The sequence below is a fragment of the Eurosta solidaginis genome, chromosome 2, assembly GCF_040869045.1.
Source record: "Eurosta solidaginis isolate ZX-2024a chromosome 2, ASM4086904v1, whole genome shotgun sequence".
In the NCBI taxonomy this organism is placed as follows: Eukaryota; Metazoa; Arthropoda; class Insecta; order Diptera; family Tephritidae; genus Eurosta; species Eurosta solidaginis.
The window spans coordinates 845906-866079 of NC_090320.1; the positions used below are offsets into that span (position 1 = coordinate 845906).

The window sequence follows — 20174 nt, forward strand, 5'->3', positions numbered from 1 at the left end:
TTTAGATATATAACAGAAATTTCCTCAAATATTATTGGGACATAGAAGATACAAAATATATAAAAAAGGAAAAGGTTTTGACGAATAAAACTTTTCCTGGGATGAATTGTGCCAGTAGGAGCGAAAGGGTTAAATGTCAAATTATGTAAGTAAGTATGCATGCAGGTATTCACGGAATTGCTTCCTAAATGGATTGACCGATCTTAATCAAATTTTATAGTATGCACTGAAAAAGGATGGGCGTATTCTAAAAATTATTTGATGAAGATGAAAATTTCATGTGGTTGTTGTTGTTGTAGCGACCGTGTAGTGTACTCAAGTTTTGGGGAGTGTTATCGACGTTGATGCCACTTTGCCGAATATAGATCCGGTACGTTGCGGTAACAAGCACCATTAAGGTACGAGCCTGACCATCTCGGGAACGATTTGGTATGACCACATTGAACCTTCTAGGGCATCCCTCCCCTGATTCCGTGAAGAACTTGTTGTTGTCAAAGCCTTGCGTGCTGAAGAAATAGGATTCGCCACGGGTTAGTGAAGTTGACAATGGGGTTTGAGAAACTTTAAATTGCGCTGGCAACCCCTTAAAAGGATTGCGCTAACCCGTTGAATCATGAAGCTTTCATACTCCATATATCTGCAAATTATTCAGCTACCTTACTTACATTGGCTAAAAAGTTAATCTCTAATACCTCCAGAAAAGTTTTGGATAGGGAAAAAGGGTCTGCTCACTAATGGGAGTGTTTGTAATGAAGTTTGTCAAAAACTTAAGTGAGATTACTCTATAAGACCTTAGGAAATACAAGACGTTAGGAAAAGTGGGACGTTACTTCCAATATAAATGGGATCTTCGTTACTACATATCTCTGGAATATTGAAATCTGGTAAGTAGTTAAATGAGATTGGAAGTGGGTGCAAAGTGGGATTTAGGAATTGGGATTTAGGCTAGGCTGAAGGAAAAGGAGGAGAGAAGAAGAGGAAGTAGAAATTGATGAAAGGGGAAGAAGAATGGGTGTGATAGGAAGAAAAACTGGGTTGGGAGAGGATAAATGATAGAAATAGAGGGGTCATTAAAACCAAAATTCGGGCAAAACAATGTCTGCCGGCCTCTATGTAAAGCAATTAAAATTAAATTTTTATGTAAAACGCGGCTATCTACTTACTTTAAAAAGTATACATTGTCACACTGCAATATTGCTGTTTAATTTAATTATATTTATTTTACTGCTGTCAGCAATTTCACTCATTGTCATATTGAACAGGCAACCATATACATATGTAGATATATACTTGCATATATACCTCTCAGGCAATAATATCTACATACATGTACAGCTTACCTGAATATGTTAAAAATGATTCATTATGATCTTCGAATCCATCACCGCTCGCATGCTGCTCATATGGATAATTATTATGCATATCATATGAACGTCCTGAGGCCATAATGCGTGGTCGATCTTCTTCGATGACACTTTCGATTTCCTCTTTAAATATATCAAATATGCTTGCTGTGCACTTAAGCTGTTGGCATCGAATTTCATATACAAATAAATATACATATTTACATTATTTTTTCAAATATTTATTTATTGTATGACACAGTAAATTACCCTCATTTGTCCTTTAATAAAATGCTGCGTGGTTACCATGAAATGCAATGCGCTGACCACTGACTCCAAATTATTCTCTTCATATCGTTCTGTTTCATAGGTTTTTATATGGTGTAAAGGCACCTGAAATACGAAGAGCAAATATATGTATGTATAAATGATGTATGACGTTAAAAATCCTTATATATAAAATAAAGAAAATCACAAGATTTGCGCAGAGCTAATTGAAATTATCAAGAAAAAGGAAAAATATTCAGGGAGGACAGATTTTTGGCAACTTTAACAAAGCATCACTTATTTCACTTAAAGAGATATAAATAAATGAAAACGCAAATTTAATTATATCTTTTTTAAACAAGTTATAACTATGACTCAGGTTAACTCTGAGTTAAAAAGTTATCTGGCCGGTATGAAAGTGGGCCTTAACTTAAAAATGTATTAGAAGCGTAAGAATTTCATGGAAAGTAATTTAGCGAAAATCAAATGGGGAAACAGTGGGAATACCTTTGGATATGATTAAAGTTGTTGAAATAGGACAATGATTTGTGGCTCATTCCCGGTATGAGTTTTCGAATAATCTTCTTTGGATTATTAAATTGAACGGAATCCTATTAATATGCTCACGTAAGTATACAAAAAACAGTTCGATTAGATCAACAAAAATAGTTATATACTTATATACTGCTGAGAGGTTCCATGAGAAAGTGGATATTGATATGGGGATAATTTATGTTTTGAAATTAGAGCCATTGTCGATAAAAATGTTGTGAAAATCTTCAACCAACCCAAAAATACTAAATTTAGTTTTTAATCCATTTTCGATTTCTTTTCCTTTTCCTAAAGTAAAGTTGTTATTGTAAATTTTGCAACTGCCTCTTATTTCATATTTGTTATACATTGTTAGAAACTCATTTTAGCTTTATGCAGTGATTCAGTTATGACTTATTTGAAGTCGATAAGGAATTAATCATCAATGAAATATGTCCAACCCGTGATACGTTGTCAGAAATAGTTGTTAGAAGTGGGTAGGCATAGCTAATACCCCTTATGATTTTAAAAGAATTATCAACTAATTGCGTCCAATAGAAATTTCCATCAAAATACGACACCTAAAATACTTTTCTTTAATTGAAAATAGTTCAGATCCCTGTGCACCTTCACCCCAGTCACTCCCCCGAGAGAGGAATGAGGAAGAGGACTCATCTGGGGCAGGGGACCCGTTAACTTGTTCACGGATGGGTCGAAGTTGAACGGAAAGGTTGGTGGAGGCATCTTTTTTCAAGAGCTAAATGTAAGTCGCAAATTTAAGTTGGCTAATCACTGCAGCGTCTTCCATGCGGAACTGTCAAGCGTATCTCATAGCCTGCATCGGTACAACTGACCCGGATGAAGATGGCTGTAATGAAACCTCCAGTAAAATGTGGAATGGGGAAAAAAGGGGCGTGGCACCTTCCCTACAAATGGGATTTTTCAGAACTATGGCTGCCGTACAAATTTAAGTTATTTTAACACCTATAGTTTGACTGCATTGTTGAGTTTGGCTGTTATGCCTTTTGGACGTTTAGTAATCTGCCGCAGTTAAAAAATTTTTTAGTTTCAGTCTATCTAGATCTTCTATAAAAATAAAATTATGTGTGTGTGTTCCCTATGAAAACGTGTTTCCCATACTTCAATCATCACCAAATTTTGGCTGTAGGTTCCTTCGATCAAGACGAAAGTTTTTCATATTTCAGAATTAAGAATTTTAAATTTAAATGAAATAAATTTAGAAATTAATGCCGAATGTAATTGTAGCAAAAACCATCAGCGGTAAAAGCAAAATGAAGATGTGCTCATACCACGGATCCCAATGATTCCTACAGATTTGCCATTCAATTTTAAGCGCTTACAGTTTCCTGTACGCCTTGCTTTTGCAATTACAATCAACAAAGCACAAGGACAATCGCTTACTGTTGCAGGCTTAAATTTAGAGTCCCTGCTTTTCCCATGACCAGCTATATGTTGCTTGCTCTAGAGTTGGAATACCAAAAAATTTGTTGATCTTTGCACCGAACGAATAAACCAAAACTATTGTGGCACTACAATAAGATACAAAAACAAGTAAGGAAGGTTAAGTTCGGGTGTAACCGAACATTACATACTCAGTTGAGAGCTATGGTGGCAACATAAGGGAAAATAACCATGTAGGAAAATGAACCGAGGGAAACCCTGGAATGTGTTTGTATGACATGTGTATCAAATGAAAGGCATTAAAGAGTATTTTATGAGGGAGTGGGCCATAGTTCTATAGGTGGTAGGGATATAGCCATAAAGGTGGGTCAGGGTTGACTCTAGAATGCGTTTGTACGATATGGGTATCAAACGAAAGGTGTTAATGAGTATTTTAAAGGGAGTGGGCCTTAGTTCTGTAGGTCGATGGCGTTTCGAAATATCGCCATAAAGGTGGACCAGTGGTGACCCTAGAATTTGTTTGTACAATATGGGTATCAAACGAAAGGTGTTAATGAGTATTTTAAAGGGAAGGGGCCTTAGTTCTGTAGGTGGATGGCGTTTCGAAATATCGCCATAAAGGTGGACCAGTGGTGACCCTAGAATTTGTTTGTACAATATGGGTATCAAATGAAAGGTGTTAATGAGTATTTTAAAAGGGAGTGGGCCTTAGTTCTGTAGGTGGATGCCGTTTGGAAATATCGCCATAAAGGTGGACCAGTGGTGACCCTAGAATTTGTTTGTACAATATGGGTATCAAACGAAAGGTGTTAATGAGTATTTTAAAAGGGAGTGGGCCTTAGTTCTGTAGGTGGATGGCGTTTCGAAATATCGCCATAAAGGTGGACCAGTGGTGACCCTAGAATTTGTTTGTACAATATGGGTATCAAACGAAAGGTGTTAATGAGTATTTTAAAGGGAGTGGGCCTTAGTTCTGTAGGTGGATGGCGTTTCGAAATATCGCCATAAAGGTGGACCAGTGGTGACCCTAGAATTTGTTTGTACAATATGGGTATCAAATGAAAGGTGTTAATGAGTATTTTAAAAGGGAGTGGGCCTTAGTTCTGTAGGTGGATGCCGTTTGGAAATATCGCCATAAAGGTGGACCAGTGGTGACCCTAGAATTTGTTTGTACAATATGGGTATCAAACGAAAGGTGTTAATGAGTATTTTAAAAGGGAGTGGGCCTTAGTTCTGTAGGTGGATGCCGTTTCGAGATATCCCCATAAAGGTGGACCAGGGGTGACCCTAGAATTTGTTTGTACAATATGGGTATCAAAAGAAAGGTGTTAATGAGTATTTTAAAGGGAGTGGGCCTTAGTTCTGTAGGTCGATGGCGTTTCGAAATATCGCCATAAAGGTGGACCAGTGGTGACCCTAGAATTTGTTTGTACAATATGGGTATCAAAAGAAAGGTATTAATGAGTATTTTAAAGGGAGTGGGCCTTAGTTCTGTATGTGGATGGCGTTTCGAAATATCGCCATAAAGGTGGACCAGTGGTGACTCTAGAATGTGTTTTTACGATATGGGTATCTGGGTCCCGGGCCATAGTGATATCCCGGGTAACTGTCAAGCGGATCTCTTAGCCCGCATCGGTACAACTGAACCGGATGAAGATGGCTGTAGGGACTTCGGGATCCCGCTGGCCACCTGTGGATTGCTCCTCCATAGCTGGGCCTCGAATCAGCTCAGCAAACGTTGGGCGGATACCACGTCTTGCAGGGTAGCAAGATCTTTCTGGCCGAAAGTGGATGGCAGGAGGTCTGCTGAAATAATTGGGTTCACTAAGGCTCACCTATCAATGGTCATTGGGGTTTTGACAGGGCACTGTCCCATGGGTATCCATGCGGTACGTCTCAATATACTGGAAACTCCATCCTGCTGCAGCTGTATGGAGGATGATGAGGTGGAATCACCAAATCACTTTATGCTTGATTGTCCAGCTTTTGCCAGAATTAGGCGAAAGTACTTCGGTCGCGACTCACTTGGATCTCCCGAGGATATATCCAAGGTTGAGATCGGTATCATTCGGAGCTTTATCGTTGCTACCCAACGATTCTCTAAGTAGCTGGATCTAGGTCACCGTTATTTTTGGTGTATGTGGTATCACAACGGACCTTCGTGTTGTCCAAGTGAGCTATCCTTATCAGGGCAGCTACCACCTAACCTATCCTATCATAAGGGTATCAAATGAAAGGTGTTAATGAGTATTTTAAAAGGGAGTAATCCTTAGTTCCATAGGTGGGCGCCGTTTCGAAATATCGCCATAAAGGTGGACCAGTGGTGACCCTAGAATTTGTTTGTACAATATGGGTATCAAAAGAAAGGTGTTAATGAGTATTTTAAAAGGGAGTGGGCCTTAGTTCTGTAGGTGGATGCCGTTTCGAAATATCGCCATAAAGGTGGACCAGTGGTGACTCTAGAATGTGTTTGTACGATATGGGTATCAAATTAAATGTATTAATGAGGGTTTTAAAAGGGAGTGGTGGTTGTTGTATAGGTGGTCGCCTTTTCCAGATATCGCCATAAAGGTGGACCAGGGGTGACTCTAGAATGCGTTTGTACGATATGGGTATCAAATGAAAGGTGTTAATGAGTATTTTAAAAGGGAGTAATCCTTAGTTTCATAGGTGGACGCCGTTTCGAGATATCGCCATAAAGGTGGACCAGGGGTGACCCTAGAATTTGTTTGTACAATATGGGCATCAAACGAAAGGTGTTAATGAGTATTTTAAAAGGGAGTGGGCCTTAGTTCTATAGGTGGACGCCGTTTCGAAATATCGCCATAAAGGTGGACCAGGGGTGACTCTAGAATGTGTTTGTACGGTATGGGTATCAAATTAAAGGTATTAATGAGGGGTTTAAAAGGGAGTGGTGGTTGTTGTATAGGTGGTCGCCTTTTCGAGATATCGCCATAAAGGTGGACCAGCGGTGACTCTAGAATGCGTTTGTACGGTATGGGTATCAAATTAAAGGTATTAATGAGGGGTTTAAAAGGGAGTGGTGGTTGTTGTATAGGTGGTCGCCTTTTCGAGATATCGCCATAAAGGTGGACCAGCGGTGACTCTAGAATGCGTTTGTACGATATGGGTATCAAATGAAAGGTGTAATGAGTATTTTAAAAGGGAGTAATCCTTAGCTCCATAGGTTGAAGCCGTTTCGAAATATCGCCATAAAGGTGGACCAGTGGTGACCCTATAATTTGTTTGTACAATATGGGTATCAAAAGAAAGGTGTTAATGAGTATTTTAAAGGGAGTGGGCCTTAGTTCTATAGGTGGATGGCGTTTCGAAATATCGCCATAAAGGTGGACCAGTGGTGACCCTAGAATTTGTTTGTACAATATGGGTATCAAACGAAAGGTGTTAATGAGTATTTTAAAGGGAAGGGGCCTTAGTTCTGTAGGTGGATGGCGTTTCGAAATATCGCCATAAAGGTGGACCAGTGGTGACCCTATAATTTGTTTGTACAATATGGGTATCAAAAGAAAGGTGTTAATGAGTATTTTAAAGGGAGTGGGCCTTAGTTCTATAGGTGGATGGCGTTTCGAAATATCGCCATAAAGGTGGACCAGTGGTGACCCTAGAATTTGTTTGTACAATATGGGTATCAAACGAAAGGTGTTAATGAGTATTTTAAAGGGAAGGGGCCTTAGTTCTGTAGGTGGATGGCGTTTCGAAATATCGCCATAAAGGTGGACCAGTGGTGACCCTAGAATTTGTTTGTACAATATGGGCATCAAACGAAAGGTGTTAATGAGTATTTTAAAAGGGAGTGGGCCTTAGTTCTATAGGTGGACGCCGTTTCGAAATATCGCCATAAAGGTGGACCAGGGGTGACTCTAGAATGTGTTTGTACGGTATGGGTATCAAATTAAAGGTATTAATGAGGGGTTTAAAAGGGAGTGGTGGTTGTTGTATAGGTGGTCGCCTTTTCGAGATATCGCCATAAAGGTGGACCAGCGGTGACTCTAGAATGCGTTTGTACGATATGGGTATCAAATGAAAGGTGTAATGAGTATTTTAAAAGGGAGTAATCCTTAGCTCCATAGGTTGAAGCCGTTTCGAAATATCGCCATAAAGGTGGACCAGTGGTGACCCTATAATTTGTTTGTACAATATGGGTATCAAAAGAAAGGTGTTAATGAGTATTTTAAAGGGAGTGGGCCTTAGTTCTATAGGTGGATGGCGTTTCGAAATATCGCCATAAAGGTGGACCAGTGGTGACCCTAGAATTTGTTTGTACAATATGGGTATCAAACGAAAGGTGTTAATGAGTATTTTAAAGGGAAGGGGCCTTAGTTCTGTAGGTGGATGGCGTTTCGAAATATCGCCATAAAGGTGGACCAGTGGTGACCCTAGAATTTGTTTGTACAATATGGGTATCAAACGAAAGGTGTTAATGAGTATTTTAAAGGGAGTGGGCCTTAGTTCTGTAGGTGGATGGCGTTTCGAAATATCGCCATAAAGGTGGACCAGTGGTGACCCTAGAATTTGTTTGTACAATATGGGTATCAAATGAAAGGTGTTAATGAGTATTTTAAAAGGGAGTGGGCCTTAGTTCTGTAGGTGGATGCCGTTTGGAAATATCGCCATAAAGGTGGACCAGTGGTGACCCTAGAATTTGTTTGTACAATATGGGTATCAAACGAAAGGTGTTAATGAGTATTTTAAAAGGGAGTGGGCCTTAGTTCTGTAGGTGGATGCCGTTTCGAGATATCCCCATAAAGGTGGACCAGGGGTGACCCTAGAATTTGTTTGTACAATATGGGTATCAAAAGAAAGGTGTTAATGAGTATTTTAAAGGGAGTGGGCCTTAGTTCTGTAGGTCGATGGCGTTTCGAAATATCGCCATAAAGGTGGACCAGTGGTGACCCTAGAATTTGTTTGTACAATATGGGTATCAAAAGAAAGGTATTAATGAGTATTTTAAAGGGAGTGGGCCTTAGTTCTGTATGTGGATGGCGTTTCGAAATATCGCCATAAAGGTGGACCAGTGGTGACTCTAGAATGTGTTTTTACGATATGGGTATCTGGGTCCCGGGCCATAGTGATATCCCGGGTAACTGTCAAGCGGATCTCTTAGCCCGCATCGGTACAACTGAACCGGATGAAGATGGCTGTAGGGACTTCGGGATCCCGCTGGCCACCTGTGGATTGCTCCTCCATAGCTGGGCCTCGAATCAGCTCAGCAAACGTTGGGCGGATACCACGTCTTGCAGGGTAGCAAGATCTTTCTGGCCGAAAGTGGATGGCAGGAGGTCTGCTGAAATAATTGGGTTCACTAAGGCTCACCTATCAATGGTCATTGGGGTTTTAACAGGGCACTGTCCCATGGGTATCCATGCGGTACGTCTCAATATACTGGAAACTCCATCCTGCTGCAGCTGTATGGAGGATGATGAGGTGGAATCACCAAATCACTTTATGCTTGATTGTCCAGCTTTTGCCAGAATTAGGCGAAAGTACTTCGGTCGCGACTCACTTGGATCTCCCGAGGATATATCCAAGGTTGAGATCGGTATCATTCGGAGCTTTATCGTTGCTACCCAACGATTCTCTAAGTAGCTGGATCTAGGTCACCGTTATTTTTGGTGTATGTGGTATCACAACGGACCTTCGTGTTGTCCAAGTGAGCTATCCTTATCAGGGCAGCTACCACCTAACCTATCCTATCATATGGGTATCAAATGAAAGGTGCTAATGAGTATTTTAAAAGGGAGTAATCCTTAGTTCCATAGGTGGGCGCCGTTTCGAAATATCGCCATAAAGGTGGACCAGTGGTGACCCTAGAATTTGTTTGTACAATATGGGTATCAAAAGAAAGGTGTTAATGAGTATTTTAAAAGGGAGTGGGCCTTAGTTCTGTAGGTGGATGCCGTTTCGAAATATCGCCATAAAGGTGGACCAGTGGTGACTCTAGAATGTGTTTGTACGATATGGGTATCAAATTAAATGTATTAATGAGGGTTTTAAAAGGGAGTGGTGGTTGTTGTATAGGTGGTCGCCTTTTCCAGATATCGCCATAAAGGTGGACCAGGGGTGACTCTAGAATGCGTTTGTACGATATGGGTATCAAATGAAAGGTGTTAATGAGTATTTTAAAAGGGAGTAATCCTTAGTTTCATAGGTGGACGCCGTTTCGAGATATCGCCATAAAGGTGGACCAGGGGTGACCCTAGAATTTGTTTGTACAATATGGGCATCAAACGAAAGGTGTTAATGAGTATTTTAAAAGGGAGTGGGCCTTAGTTCTATAGGTGGACGCCGTTTCGAAATATCGCCATAAAGGTGGACCAGTGGTGACTCTAGAATGTGTTTGTACGATATGGGTATCAAATTAAAGGTATTAATGAGGGTTTTAAAGGGGAGTGGTGGTTGTTGTATAGGTGGTCGCCTTTTCCAGATATCGCAATAAAGGTGGACCAGGGGTGACTCTAGACTTTGTTTGTACGATATGGGTATCAAACGAAAGGTGCTAATGAGTATTTTTAAAAGGAAGTGGGCCTTCGTTCTATAGGTGTTCGCCTTTTCGAGATATCGCCATAAAGGTGGACCAGGGGTGACTTTAGAATATGTTTGTACGATATGGGTATCAAATGAAAGGTGTTAATGAGTATTTTAAAAGGGCGTGGGGCTTAGTTCTATAGGTGGACGCCTTTTCGAGATATTGCCATAAAGGTGGACCAGGGGTGACTTTAGAATATGTTTGTACGATATGGGTATCAAATGAAAGGTATTAATGAGGGGTTTAAAAGGGAGTTGTGGTTGTTGTATAGGTGGTCGCATTTTCGAGATATCGCCATAAAGGTGGACTAGGGGTGACCGTAGAATTTGTTTGTACAATATGGGTATCAAAAGAAAGGTGTTAATGAGTATTATAAAAGGGAGTGGGCCTTAGTTCTGTAGGTGGATGCCGTTTCGAAATATCGCCATAAAGGTGGACCAGTGGTGACTCTAGAATGTGTTTGTACGATATGGGTATCAAATTAAAGGTATTAATGAGGGTTTTAAAGGGGAGTGGTGGTTGTTGTATAGGTGGTCGCCTTTTCCAGATATCGCAATAAAGGTGGACCAGGGGTGACTCTAGACTTTGTTTGTACGATATGGGTATCAAACGAAAGGTGCTAATGAGTATTTTTAAAAGGAAGTGGGCCTTCGTTCTATAGGTGTTCGCCTTTTCGAGATATCGCCATAAAGGTGGACCAGGGGTGACTTTAGAATATGTTTGTACGATATGGGTATCAAATGAAAGGTGTTAATGAGTATTTTAAAAGGGCGTGGGGCTTAGTTCTATAGGTGGACGCCTTTTCGAGATATTGCCATAAAGGTGGACCAGGGGTGACTCTAGAATGAGTTTGTACGATATGGGTATCAAATTAAAGGTATTAATGAGACCTTTAAAAGGGAGTGGTGTGAAGGCGTTTTCCAGATATCGACCAAAATGTGGACCAGGGTGACCCAGAACATCATCTGTTGGATACCGCTAATTTATTTATATATGTAATACCTGCCAAGATCTTAAGGGTTTTTTGTTTCGCCCTGCAGAACTTTTTCATTTTCTTCTACTTAATATGGTAGGTGTCACAACCATTTTATAAAGTTTTTTCTAAAGTTATATTTCGCGTCAATAAAACAATCCAATTACCTTACCATGTTTCATCCCTTTTTTCGTATTTGGTATAGAATTATGGCATTTTTTTCATTTTTTGTAATTTTCGATATCGAAAAAGTGGGCGTGGTCATAGTCGGATTTCGTTCATTTTTCATACCAAGATAAAGTGAGTTCAGGTAAGCACGTGAACTAAGTTCATTAAAGATATGTCGATTTTTGCTCAAGTTATCGGGTTAACGGCCATGCGGAAGGACAGACGGACGACTGTGTATAAAAACTGGGCGTGGCATCAACCGATATCGCCCATTTTGACAGAAAACAGTTATCGTCATAAAATCTATGCCCTACCAAATTTCAAAAGGATTGGTTAATTTTTGTTCGACTTATGGCGTTAAAAGTATCCTAGACAAATTAAACGAAAAAGGGCGGAGCCACGCCCATTTTGAAATTTTCTTTTATTTTTGTATTTTGTTGCACCATATCATTACTGGAGTTGAATGTTGACATAATTTACTTATATACTGTAAAGATATTAAATTTATTGTTAAAATTTTACTTTAAAAAAAATTTTTTAAAAGTGGGCGTGGTCCTTCTCCTATTTTGCTAATTTTTATTAAGCGTACATATAGTAGTAGGAGTAACGTTCCAGCCAAATTTCATTATGCTATCTTCAACGACTGCCAAATTACAGCTTGCAAAAGTTTTAAATTACCTTCTTTTAAAAGTGGGCGGTGCCACGCCCATTGTCCACAATCTTACTAATTTTCTATTCTGCGTCATAGCGTCAACACATCTACCAAGTTTCATCGCTTTAACCGCCTTTGGCAATGAATTATCGCATTTTTCGGTTTTTCGAAATTTTCGATATCGAAAAAGTGGGCGTGGTTATAGTCCGATATCGTTCATTTTAAATAGCGATCTGAGATGAGTGCTCAGGAACCTACATACCAAATTTCATCAAGATACCTCAAAATTTACACAAGTTATCGTGTTAACGGACGGACTGACGGACATGGCTAAATCAAATTTTTTTTCGATCCTGATTATTTTGATATATGGAAGTCTATATCTATCTCGATTCCTTTATATATGTACAACCAACCGTTATCCAATCAAACTTAATATACTCTGTGAGCTCTGATCAACTGAGTATAATTAAATGTTTTAACAGAAAATTTCACCAAATATACAAATCCAAAAAAATTCAATTCAATTTACAGAACAATAAATTAAATTATCAACAAACAAAACATAAAAAATAACGCAACATTCATTCGATCTCGGGCGTTACAGCGTACGCTGGGTAAAGCTAGCCCCATTATAATTTGCAAAATAAATATATATTTTGAGTTTTGTTTTCATAACTGTAATGATTCAATCGTTTCAACCTACATATCTCTTAAAACCAGAAAATACCGAGCTTTTTACCAAAATGGTTCAACAATGATGAAATATTCCGTATAAGTGTCACGATAATGATAATAATAATCACTGCCTTTTGTTTTTTTTTTTTTGAGCATTAATAATTTCTAAATTGAATGAGATTTAAAAAGAATGGCAAAAAACGGTACATATGAAGAGCTCGCCGCCGTGGGAAGGAAGTTTAACTCGTTTGAGTCGCTAAATGAATACATAACAATACTAAAACATACATATATTTATGATTAGATTCGTATTTGATCGTTAGTTCCATATTATAACCTTAGCTGAGTCAAAGAAATTACATTACATACGCCAATCATGTAAAACACAAAGGTAACTGAAATTTTATACGAGAATTACATATGTATGCTACAAATCCCTCCTCCGCAAACGGTTGATGCATGTGCAGATACTCTAAACCCAAACTCAGCTTAGCAGTTTCTTTAATATACGAAAATAAATTTTATTGATTTATGTATATAATTTTCATTTGCTTATACTCCCCATTGAGTTGAAATTAGTATTACGGTCTTTCAAATACATATTCACTAAATTAGTCGGGAGTTCCTTTTATGCCCTAAAAATGTGCTACGCTTCGTTCTAACTAACCACTTTATGGCCTGAGTTTTTCTCTTAAATGTTAGTTACGCAATGCATAGTTGGTTGCGGTTGTTTATTTCATTCCGCTGACACATGAGAACCGCAATGTCATCTCGGTGGTGAATTCAAACCAGAAGTTTCACTGTCGGCATAACAGCAAGGATTAAGTGTGGCTCTAATTGGATATAGCAAGCTATGCATAGAAATATTTTCGTACTTATCGAGGTTGTTAAATTTGGTTAGAGTAGCAGTCACTTTAAATTTTAGAAAGGTAAGGTTTTAATGTTCTTGAATTTTAAATTAATATTTATAACTGTAGCTTTGTACGCTCACATGCCATTAAAGGATTTTCTAATTAATATTCAATAACATTTTGACTACTCAACGATTGTTTATTTGCTTTCGGGACATAGGAACGTTAACGCAATACATTTGCTTTGCGGTTGATTCCGTTGTGGCTCCTTGAAATATGCTATGATAAAAAGGTATAGAAAATACCGACTCACCAACTCGACAGGACATTTTGATGAAAGATAGTTGCAAAAACTAAGCTGAAGGCATTCCGCGAGCGTCTGACAGTGGCAAAGTTTCAACAAAACAAAGACATAAATAACAGTTGAAAAACACCATAAAGTGTGAACATTTTGGTAACCGCAGAATTTTGGATTTTAAATAGCCTGAAGCTTTGAAAATATAATACTGTACCTATACATACATATGTATCTGAGCTTTGTGAGTCGTTGACCACTGACTGACGGCCATAGTGTCAACATTTACAAGAAGACATTAGCTGTGAATGCAAAATATTTATTTATTTGTTTTTTTTTTTTTTTTTTTTTTTTTTTAAGTTACAATAGCTGTGGCCTTTGATGGGTATGATTCTGGGAGTATAATATATTCGCATTGTGGGAAAATCAGGAATAATGCTAGAGGCATAAATGCTGGAGTTTTAATACCTTTTTCTTTATTAAAATTGTGTTGTGTACGAAAAAATTTGTCTACAATTTTAAAGGCTCGCATAAAATACTACTGGTATAAAATATTTTTGCAACTCCAAGGGTTGTAAGTGAAAAACATGTTTTCTCGTTCTTTATGTATACTATATTTTTGGAACACACAACGACTAATAAATATCTTTAGATCCGCCACTGAGCAATATGGTCCACTGTACCTCTTTGCGTATGACCCCAAATTCTAGCCCCCGGTCAAATTTACAATATTGATATTCCGGACGACGTTTGTTTGCGGCTTTAGTCCAAAAAGCAGCTCTGTAGCCTTACAAAGAAAAATAGCAATAGCAAAACTATAAAATCACTATCTATATATACATATAAAATGTCTATTTAGGTAAGAAGCACTGTTTAATATAACTCCATTTATAAATTGACCTATGTATGTACACCAGGGTGGTCCTTATGAATCAAATTCCAGATTTGTTCCCGTACCACTATTTCAAAGCAAAATTCGACTGATACCGCAGTCATACGTGTTTGACTTTAAAAACTTCTAACATATTGTGTTTATGTAATTTTATTATAAACTTCGGCTTACATAGAATACGCGATATTCTCGTATCTCGAAATAAATACTCGTAAATACTCCAAGCTTCTCGACATTCAGTTTAGTCGCTGTATTGACAGTATTTTATTTTTACTTGTGGTTTTTTCTTGACTACATTGCCTTTCCTAGCATTTATATTTATCATATATCGATGGGTGAGCGCACACTTGTGCTAAATGGCTTTTTGACCAAAACTGAGTTAACTGCACTTTCTGAAACTTCAGCATCATGCCTACCTAGTGTACATTTTTTGTAAGCGAGTTATCAATAATGACGGCTCAGAAGCCAGTGGAAATATCTGTTAAGTGCGTAAAATTTTAAAATAAGTGCGACAAATATGTTAAGTGATCTAACAAGTTTATATTTCACATTGAAAATAAATTTAATATGCGGATCTGGCAATGCGATACATGCTTTCGTATATATTTTGGCGTGCTGAGTCTGCTATTAGAGTTGACCTATCGAGTCTAGTTTCGGCTCTAACATCAAAAAAACAGAAAATAAGCACTGGTGATTTTATTTAAAACTCGATTTTTGGAAAACCGTGATCCGTTAGGTGAATCTGATGGCGGACTCGGATTAAGCATGAAAATTACATCGGAATACATGTGCCGAATTACCAAACGCCTTATTTTGGTTTGTGTGGCTGTGTAATGTGAATCAGGTACTACGACACATGTATTCGCATGTTTTTTGGCGTGTAGAATCCGAGTCCATCAACAGAATTGACCTTGCGGCTCTAGGCTCAGGCCCAACTTGCAAAAACAGAAAAAAAATACTGGTAATTGGGTTTAAACCAGATTTTATACAAAATCGTGACCTGTTAGGTCAACTGAAATTGTGGCCGTGTAATATAATGAACTCTTGCAAAAATTTACTGTATTCTCATTGTATAAACAAAGTGTCTTATATATATACATTTAATGTGACATATGTTAAAAGGTGTCTAATATTGGTTTTCATAGTTATTTTTACGACTTCATATCGTACGGGTCTACAGAAAGTATTCAAATAGTGTTTTTAAACTTAGTGCGTTTTAAAGATGGAATCCATTCTTGAAACCAGTACCTTAATAGTTGAGTTGTAAGTATAGACGTAAAAAATGTCCTCTACAGGAAATAGTGTAGGTATCGTGATTTTTTTATAGAGAAAATAATTTGGTCCCTACATTATTGTCCACAAAATTGGTACCATATTCTGACACCGAGTCTGACAAAGGTGACTCCGATATAGTTTTTCAACCCCCAGCGGGTTAGGCGGTCAGAATATACCCGCGGAAGGTATGCCTGTCGTAAGAAGCGACTAAAATACCAAATTCAAGGGGCTGTGTAGCGCAACCCTTCAGGTTGCCAGCGCAATATATAGCTTCTCCAAACCCAATTATCAACCTCACCTATCCGCCGCGAATCCTGTTTCACTAACAGACGAGGCTCTGGCGACCCTAAGCTCCTCATGGAACTTGGGGTTGGGGAGGGAGGGGATGGCCTGAAGGTTTAATGTGGCCACATAAATCGTTCCCGAGATGGTCGGGCTAGCACCTTAATGGTGCTGTGGTACCGGAGCGTACCGGATCTGTATCCGGCAAAGGACCATCACATCGATAACACTCCCCAAAGCCTTCGGGGAGCAACCTTATAGCTACAACAACAACAACGATATACAGATTTTCAGGACGCAACCGTATTATACCCCAAGTTCCACGTCTCTAGCTCAACGAAAACATAGTTAAAAAATTTAAAAGTTGCTGACGAACCAAAAAGAAATTTATTAACATGAGTGTACCCTACCCAAAGCCATCAATATTTTTTTTAGCATATTTAGATTCAGAATGAATCAACTCATGATTGGGAATCATAATATCCGACAAAAAAATTTGCGTTTACAGGCAATCGCCTCTAAAAGACAAAATATGCTCTCCTGAAAACCTTGAAATTCGTCACTTATCACAAGTGTGCGCTAATCCATCGATATGTAATACTCCTATATTGATGATAGAAAATGATCGGAATGTGTGTTGATGATTTTCTTTGTGTGATTCGAAATCAAAACAAGACAGTCTATACAATTTTTGTGAGCAGCATAATTGTGACAAGAAAAAATTTAAATATAGGTACATTCGATTATTGAATACAAAAACAAAAACGTTTAAACAGCAATATATCGGCACTCTGATGTTTTGGAATGTACCTAGCCTTTTGTAGCAATATAGGAGTATTACATGATATTTATATAATTTTGTTAATAATATTATAGTTTTTTATAGAGAAATCGCGAACCCGGCTTTTCACGAGATTCTCGAATCACGAAGTGCTCGTAATGCTCTCGAGCTTCTCGACATTCAATTTAGTAGCTGCATTGGCATTCTATGCATTTCGGAGCCAGTGCATCGTTTGAATTGAACAACAACAATGACGAGAATATCGTGAGATTTACGAGTATTTTGAGATTCGAATTTCGATTCGGATATCTGGATCTGACTTCATTGCAACTCAGCTAATATCGCACATAAATTTTGGTCACGATTGGAGACGATAAGGGGTGACGAACAAGGGTCAAAATAAAGACTATGGAAACTCAAAAACTTGAAATTTGTGGTTTTGTTTTCCAATACCTGGAATCAATCAATTATAGTAGTCGATATCATTTATAAATTTTCTCCCTGATTAGAATCGGTTAAGGGGTATCGCAAAGTGGTTGAAGCTGATATTTTAATACATCGAGTCTTCATAGGTAATATGAAGTTGAACACTTGTGCAATACGCCTTAATAGTTTCCAATCGGGATCAACATTTTTATACTGCCAACTATAGCCCAGCCAGCATTTTTTGAAATTTTTGATAATAAAATATTCAAATATCATACCCCAAGATGATTAAAAACGTTCAAATTTAAAAGTATTTTCTATTCGAAAATTAATGCATCGTCGGGAGAAAAATGTACCATAAATGTGATTATTCTTGAATAATCATTTTTGATTCATGTTTCGAAACGCTTTTTATTCATATTTGTTATCATTGTAAAATTGAACTTTAATTGTTTTTTTGTTTTAGAGTGACTGCTTTTCACAGTCATTTTCTGATCATATTCGTGAACATATTTCAATCGTTTTAGTTGAGATTTTTGAATCATTTTTGAATAAGATTATCATGATTTATTCTTCATATCTCATACAAAATAAGATACTACATGATAATCATATTTCATCAGGGGAAGAAAGCATGCAGAAGTGCGCTATTTGAACCAAAGGTAATTCGCAAACAAACTTGACCAATATACACCTGCGACTACAACATCCAACATCAGTTATGATCGTCAATATCTTAAAAAACGACGGGATGTGGAAGCCGTATTCAGGTATGTCAAGAGAGTTTCACTTACCTGGGATTCAAATAGCTCACAACCTTTGTATTGTCCAACCATTATGTATTTTCTGGGAAGCCGAAGGTGGAGAAGTGATTGGGGACATCTTAGGTTACAAGCAGCATTTACAATATACATATTTTTTCTAACTTCGTGATTGAAAAAATGTGTAGACGTGAAAAAAAATAAGATTTTTAATGAAAAGTACAATTTTAACAAGTATAAAATTTATTGTTCAGTCAACAAATATAGTCGGGAAAGATTCGGAAAGCTCATTGAAAAATGATTATCAATTTTTGATCACGTAAAGTAAACACATTTGATTCAAATATGATTCCAAAATGTGATTGAAAAACAATATTAAGTTTTTGATAATCAAAAGTATTCATATTTGATTATTCTTTTTGTTGATTTTTATGAAATATTAAAATTTAATCATCAAAGGACTTCAAAAATGATTCCAGAAAGTGATCGAAAAATGGTTTTCAGTTTTTGATCATCAAAAGTATTCATATTTGATTATTTCTTTTGTTCAATTGTATGATAACTCATTATTTAGTCAGAAAGAGAAATCAAATTGTACTGATATGTAGGGAAATTCAAAATTGAATCACCTAAATGCTGAGTGGGAGTAAACCAAATAACACGCTCAAAAAAATTTTAACTAGAACAAAAGACCCAATTACAAAAGAAGAACAAACAGATGTTGTTTACAAAATAACATGCAATGGTAACGAAAACGAAAAATGTAACAAATGTTACATCGGTACAACAAAACGGCAACTAGGTGTTATAATTAATGAACATAAGAAAGATGCAGAAAACAAAAAAACGTCGACCGGTCTAGCGCAACACCTTACAAAGAGCAAACACGTAGCGGATTTCTCAAATGTTAAAATTTTAGACATTGAACGGAGAGAGAAAACGAGAATGACGCTGGAAAGTATTCGCATTCAACAACAATTACAAAACGCGATGAACTTCAAAGAAGATATTGACAACATAAGCAGCGCCTACTCAGCTGTTATACAGAGATGCAAGAGAATGTAAAAAATAAACAAATGTCATTTTAATGTACCTATGTTAATAATGTTGTGCAAAAATTATATTAGTACCTGAAATAAATAATTATTAATGTGAATATTAATGTAAGTAGCTAAATAAGTGTTAAGTGATGTGCCAGTTTTATGTTTACTGTTAGATATTCTAAAATAAAGTTTAATGTATTTAATTTTATATACTTAATATTAAACAGATCCCCAAAGAAAAAGACGTAAGGTAACGTCGAAACGCGTCGGGAATAACAAATATACCCTGTTTTAATTTATGGCCACAAATGCTCATTTTAGCAAATCAAATATTTATAAATTGGCCAAACAACATAATAAAAAAAAAAAAAATATATAGTATTTTATATTTTAGGTATTAGAAAATTTTATTTAAATTTTTGGAGTCCCTATAAAGAAATCTTAGATTTGATTCCTTGAGGTCTTCAATCGGGACAATATTTATATATTTTGACCTTGCAATTCTCGTTTGAAGGAGTGAGTCTGGAAACATTGGCATGCTTGATTTATTATGACCACCCTGATGTAAACTTAGTGAAATCATCACTAATGACAACCACAAGGGTAATTATTGACAAAAAATCTATAAACCAATCAAGCGTTTCACAATTTCAAAAGATTTGTTATCAAAACCTTTGCTTAACGACTAATTTTAGCCAACAATAACGATTACACATTTACTTATTTGTCATTTTTTGCAACATAAGCAGTAATCCCCATAGAGTAAAAATAACTGTCACATAAAAACACTAAAAATCGTGAGCATGCTAAAAGTGCAAGCAGAAAGGAGAAATAAAGCAATCGTGCCTACCTCTAGGCGCATAAAATCAAATTTGTCAAACAATGCCGATACAAAAATGACTACGCGATTGAGCGATCCACGTGTATGTGAGGGATTGCCAAGCACAATTCATATGATATCTCGGTTGATAATAATGGTGACGATGT

General features: G+C 37.3%; 1 protein-coding gene across 1 annotated transcript in view; it reads right to left on the minus strand.

Moving 5' to 3' along the window:
• The window catches only part of LOC137239092 (uncharacterized), a 190006-nt gene that overhangs the window by 14285 nt on the left and 155547 nt on the right, over window positions 1–20174 (minus strand). The window contains exons 5-6 of the mRNA XM_067763997.1: window positions 1614–1736; window positions 1341–1524 (exon numbers count right to left, since the gene is read on the minus strand). Of these exons, the coding sequence (XP_067620098.1) occupies window positions 1341–1524; window positions 1614–1736 (307 nt within the window). The remainder of the gene's footprint in view (window positions 1–1340; window positions 1525–1613; window positions 1737–20174) is intronic.